This window comes from Canis lupus, chromosome X, assembly GCF_003254725.2.
Source record: "Canis lupus dingo isolate Sandy chromosome X, ASM325472v2, whole genome shotgun sequence".
NCBI classification, from domain to species: domain Eukaryota; kingdom Metazoa; phylum Chordata; class Mammalia; order Carnivora; family Canidae; genus Canis; species Canis lupus.
The window spans coordinates 47,074,586-47,080,022 of record NC_064281.1 but is presented as its reverse complement, the minus strand read 5'-3'; the positions used below and the strand labels follow the sequence as shown (position 1 = coordinate 47,080,022).

The following is a 5,437-nucleotide window of genomic DNA, read 5'->3' as shown; positions in this document are numbered from 1 at the left end:
AGATTTTGAACCGTATTCTTCATTCTCAAGTTCCATGAATCTTTTTAATTTTCCTGGTTGACCTCTTCATCTTCAGGATGGTCCATCCACGTGTTTGAGGTCCTTCCACTTGTTGATTTAGTTCTATTTCAAGGCATTATGGTCTGAGAATATAGGGGACGATCCCATCTTTTGGTATCGGTTCAGACCCGAGGACGAGATGTGTGTCATTCGAGAAAAGTTCCGTGCACTGAGAGAAGTGTGTATTCAGGAGTTTGGAGTAAAGTTCTGAGATATCGAAATCCATTCGATCGTGTATCATTTAAGCTCGTCTTTCTTGGATATGGTTGAAGACTAGCCTAGTATAGAAAGAGCTAGATTGAAGTCACCAAGTATAAGTGTATTATTATCTAAGTACTTCCTCACTTTGAATGATTGATATATTTGGGAGCTCCCACTTTCGGGGTACATATTGAGGAATGTTAAGTCCTCTTGTTGGATAGATCTTTAAGTATGAGATAGTGTCCCTCTTCATCTCCCACTACATGGGGTAAATTTCGGGTAAATGAGGACCTTTGAATGGTAAATGGTACTCCAACCTTTTATTTTCGGCTGTAGGTGTCCTTATGTCTAAAATGAGTCTCTTGAGACAGCAAATAGATGGGTTCTGCTTTTTATCCAGTTCGAAACCCTGCGCCTTTTGATGGGGTCATTAAGCCCGTTCACGTTCAGAGTTACTATAGAAAGATACGAGTTTAGTGTCATCGTGATATCTATTCAGTCCTTGTTTTTGTGGATTGTTCCACTGAACTTCTTCTTAAAGGGGAATTTTAAGAGTTCCCCCTTAATATTTCTTGCAGAGCTGGTTTGGATTTTAGGCGTGGGGATCTCTCTATTTCCTGGATCTGAATGCCTGTTTCCCTTCCCAGATTAGGATTAGGAAAGTTTTCAGCTATGATTTGCTCAAATACATATGCTGGCCCTCTGTCCCTTTCAGGCGCCCCCGGGAACCCCAATTAAACATAGGTTTTTCTTCCTCAGGCTGTCGTTTATTTCCCTTAATCTATCCTCATGGTCTTTTAATTGTTTGTCTCTTTTTTCCTCAGTTTCCATATTTGCCACAAACAATTAAAAGATCAATAAAAACCATTCCCCCATAAAATCAATAAAAACCGTTCAACACCTCGACATTTAATAGTTAAGCTTGCAAATTCCAAAGATAGAGAGAAGATCGTTGAAGCAGCAAGAGACAAGAAATCCCTGACTTTTATGGGGAGGAGTATTAGAGTAACAGCACACCTCTCCACAGAGACCTGGCAGGCCAGAAAGGGCTGGCAGGTTATATTCAGGGTACTAAATGAGAAGAACATGCAACCAAGAATACTTTATCCAGCAAGGCTCTCATTCAAAATGGAAGGAGAGATAAAGAGCTTCCAAGACAGGCAGCAAATGAAAGAATATGTGACCTCCAAACCAGCTCTGCAAGAAATATTAAGGGGGAACTCTTAAAATTCCCCTTTAAGAAGAAGTTCAGTGGAACAATCCACAAAAACAAGGACTGAATAGATATCACGATGACACTAAACTCGTATCTTTCTATAGTAACTCTGAACGTGAACGGGCTTAATGAACATCTCCAGATTTGCTGCAGAGTGAGATAGAGGATTCAGAACTCCCTGGTGATAGACTAGATTGGAAGGGCATTGAGCTCCTTGGTAGAGGCCGAAAGAAACCTGATACCACATGCTTAGTGCACCATGGGCCACCATGCCAAGTGGCTCTCACTACTCTGGCTGAAGGAGAAAGTCAAAGTGCTAACTCTGCTCCCCTCCCACGCCAAAATGCATACCCCCACCAAACACACACACTTTTAAAACAATTGGCACACCTTAACAAACTGTAGTTTCTGACAAAGGTGCCAGGTTATCTTTCAGAGATGCCACAGGTCTTCTCTCTGACTCATCCAAGGGGCTCTGCTTTTGCTGCTTTTTTAAAAATTAGTATTATTCCAGGATTATCATTATTATTAACCATCTTTGCTCTCATTAAAGTCAGCCATAACTCCCATCCTCTGAGGCTCTAGCTTCTGCTCACCTCTTCCCCACCTTCCCCACCTTTCCTCCACTTTCCCCTTAACATAGCCTTAATCATTTGGTGGAGAATTTGTTTTCTCCCTAGTGTCCACGCTGCTTTTAGTGCCTCCATAATTACTCCTTTCCCCGTCTTCAATATTATTTTCAGACCTCAGCTTGTCATCTCACCAAGAATTTTCTGACAGTTCCATCTTTTTAATTTCTATAGTACCCCACAATGTCCTTTTTCTTGCAACCACTCCCTCTCTCCCCTGCCCTCCTCTCAAGCTGATTCAAGTGTATTTTCTATTTCCACAGTAACCCAAGATATTCCCTTCCCTTTGCCAATACCCCCTCCCACAAGGTGGGTTAGGTATCCAAAAATTAGTTAATGCACAGTATTTTCATAGAATGCTCTGATGCCACTTGTAAGTTCCCCCAAACTTATTTCAGCATCTCTTGCATTCTCATAGAATCCTCTGTTGTCTCCTCTTTCCCGCCCCACCCCCAAGACAGGTCACCTAAGTGTTTCTACCTTTTTATGGCACCCCTACTCACTCCCTATTATGGCGTTTACCAAACTGCCAGTTTACATATTTGTTTCTCCTGTGTAATCTAGAACATTCTTTAGAACTGAGGACTGTGTGTCACGGAGTATCCCCAGAACCTAGCCTGGTGTCTCACACATAACTGGTGGTCAATAAATGAACAAGGTGTCCTAGTCATTATGCTTTTATTTTTTTTTTTGTATATTGTGCAGTAACTAAGCAAATTTGTGGTATTTGTCACTTCTCTTTACACCAAAGCATACACAAAGGTTTCTGAAATGTGAGACATAAAAGAATTCCCCCGTCTTTCACATACTGGTTATTTCAAACTTTGAAGAATACCCTATATCAATGATATAAAATATGTATTAGATCACAGTATATGATGTGCTCATTTTATAACATAAGCAAAACTGTCATACTAAATCTCAATGACAGAAAAAAACAGTATCTTTTCTGTAATCATATTTTAATCATATTGTGACCTTAATCAGCACTATATTAAAATGTATAAATCGTACAACATCCAAAGCAAACGGTCTATTTTGCAGTTAAACAATTAGCACTGATCACAAATAACAAATGCCCCCCCACCCCGTTTCCCATGGTATTCAATTCAGGACCCAGCTAATCTATTTCTTGGGGTACCTTTGATATTGTTTCCAAACCCCCTTAAGGGTTTCCCCAGATCTTCCTAGGGTGCAATGTAACCCCTAGCCCCCGAATTGAGGATAGCTTCAACTTCTGCATCATCCTCGGAATCCCAATCATAATTACATGGCCAGTCCTTGGAGCATCGGTTACGCACCCTTGCCACAAAATGCATGACTTTCAGCTTGCTTGATTCCACGTGTGCTCTAGGTCCCCAGAAGAACTCATACTCCACTGGACTGCTACGCGGCACAGGCTTATAAATCAGGTACCCTCTCCGTACAAACTCCTCTGTGACGACCTTCTTTGGATCTCCAAAGATGCTGTGCTGCCGGCCAGGCTGCATCCCCAACTTCCCCAGCACTTTCCAGACCAGGGCCTCCTTGGCGCTGTTACCCATGATGAAGATGAGGGCTAATATGGACATCAGGAGACTTTTTTTGGTTCCTTGAAAATTGCTCCGGGCTACCGGGGGCTTTTGAGCTTGAGCAGTGCTGGAGGCTTCTTCAGGGGTGATGGAGGCCTCCTCCGGAGTGCGAGGCTCTTCCTCAGGGCCACTCAGGTCGTCTTCCGGGGAGCTTGGGGACAGAGAAGAGGCCATCGGGGTCTCAGAAGCTTCTGAGGCCTGGATCTTACGGTTGTTGCGGTTCTCTTCTGCGGCCCTTGCGTTACGGCGGCGCCGACTCTTCCGACCCCGAGGCATGTCTTCTACTATGGGCGCTTGAGTCTATTGCAATTCTAGGGGGAAATGCCTGCAACTTCTGCCGAAAGCAACTACCTCTACCTTAAGCAGCGGCCGCTGCTGAAGCCAGCAATGTCAATAGTCTTTGTAGCAACAAGCCAGACGTGCTCAACGAGAAAGCTCACTCCCAGGGAAGCTGGAATGCCTGAGCAATGGCCCTCTGCACTCGCTCCCGCTGTGAGCCCGCGAGAAAGCTCTGCGGAACAGACTCCGCCTTTTCTGCCACGCACTCGGAACTCCAAAGAGGAAGTGGGCGTCTCCTCCACACAAATTTCCGCTGTGAGAAAAAGAGGCACTAGGCGGCAGGGGTGGGACTAGGGTAGAGGTGAGAGCTAGAGATTGACAAGGGCAGGGGGACCCACGGGACAAATGAATAGCATAGGATTCCTGTGTTTTTCAGTCTTGTACAATATTTACTCGCAGGTAATGGGAAGCAATGTGTCTCTAACACATTCTCACAGAATGCAGACTGATGGGTCAAGGGGTGGTGATGGAGGATGTTGGGGAATGGACTTCAGGAGTGTATTTATGGAGGTATCAGTGGACACAGTTCTCCTTTTCTGACTTGGCATACACAACACATTGATCCACCATCCCTGTTCTCAGAAATAGTTTACATGTGTACTAATTGATTCGTGGACCCATCTAGGACCCTAGGACGCCTATGGTTGAATGGCTGGGCGATGAGGGGAAGTGGGACTGCAAAAGCAGCAAACAGTGTGTGCAAGAGTTGCAGAACCTTTAAAATGTTCTATATTCACAGGATTATTAAGCAGGGCACGGAAAGCATCAGACTTGGATTTGCAGAGCTTCACAGAGGCTGTCCAGACTGTTGTCTGGCAAGTCACTTAGGAAGCAATTTGTACAAAAAGCAAGAAGAAAAGAAAATGAGCCTTAAGGCAGCTGCGATGGGGATGGAGAAGCAGAAAGGCATTTTAAGGGTGCTCATGGAAAGGCTTCAGGGACTGATTAGGTGGAAAAAGGTGGTAGAAGTGCAGGTTGGCTCTGAGGTTTCTAGGCTCCAGCCCACCTGACAACCTGATTTATTTTGGTTCTTTCATTCATTTGGTAATCCAAATGTAATTGTGAGCAAACTCTGAGCTTTATCCACTCTGGGTCTTTGCTCATTATTTCCTCTGTCTGAATTGCTTTTCTTCTCATCCCCAACTATCTAAATTCCATCTGCCCACGCACAGGCCTCTTCCTCCCTGAAGCTGGTCTTCCTGAATGAGTAGTGGGTCCATGTTGGCTCCCCTGATGGAGTCTGCAGCAAACACTCTGTATCTTTCTTATGTCATTTCAAAGATATTATTTTGCCTAAGTCACTTCACCTCTCTGAGCCTCAGTTTCCTCGTCTATGATATGGGGTTAATTAAGTGCTGTACTCATAAGGTTGTGAGAATTAAATGACATTACAAATGAAAGCACTTATCATGCAGGAAGCA

The 5,437-nt window shown here is 44.1% G+C and overlaps 1 protein-coding gene across 1 annotated transcript; it reads right to left on the bottom strand.

Moving 5' to 3' along the window:
- Positions 1-2,767: 2,767 nt before the first annotated feature.
- On the bottom strand, positions 2,768-4,233 carry MAGEH1 (MAGE family member H1). The gene has a single exon (XM_025468512.3). The coding sequence runs from the start codon at positions 3,951-3,953 to the stop codon at positions 3,294-3,296; it is 660 nt and encodes a 219-aa protein (XP_025324297.1). The 5' UTR covers positions 3,954-4,233; the 3' UTR covers positions 2,768-3,293.
- Between the last annotated feature and the right edge of the window lie 1,204 nt (positions 4,234-5,437).

Coding starts and splice junctions, on each gene's coding strand:
- MAGEH1 (XM_025468512.3), bottom strand. CDS start 3,953: ATGCCTCGGGGTCGGAAGAGTCGGCGCCGCCGTAACGCAAGGGCCGCA.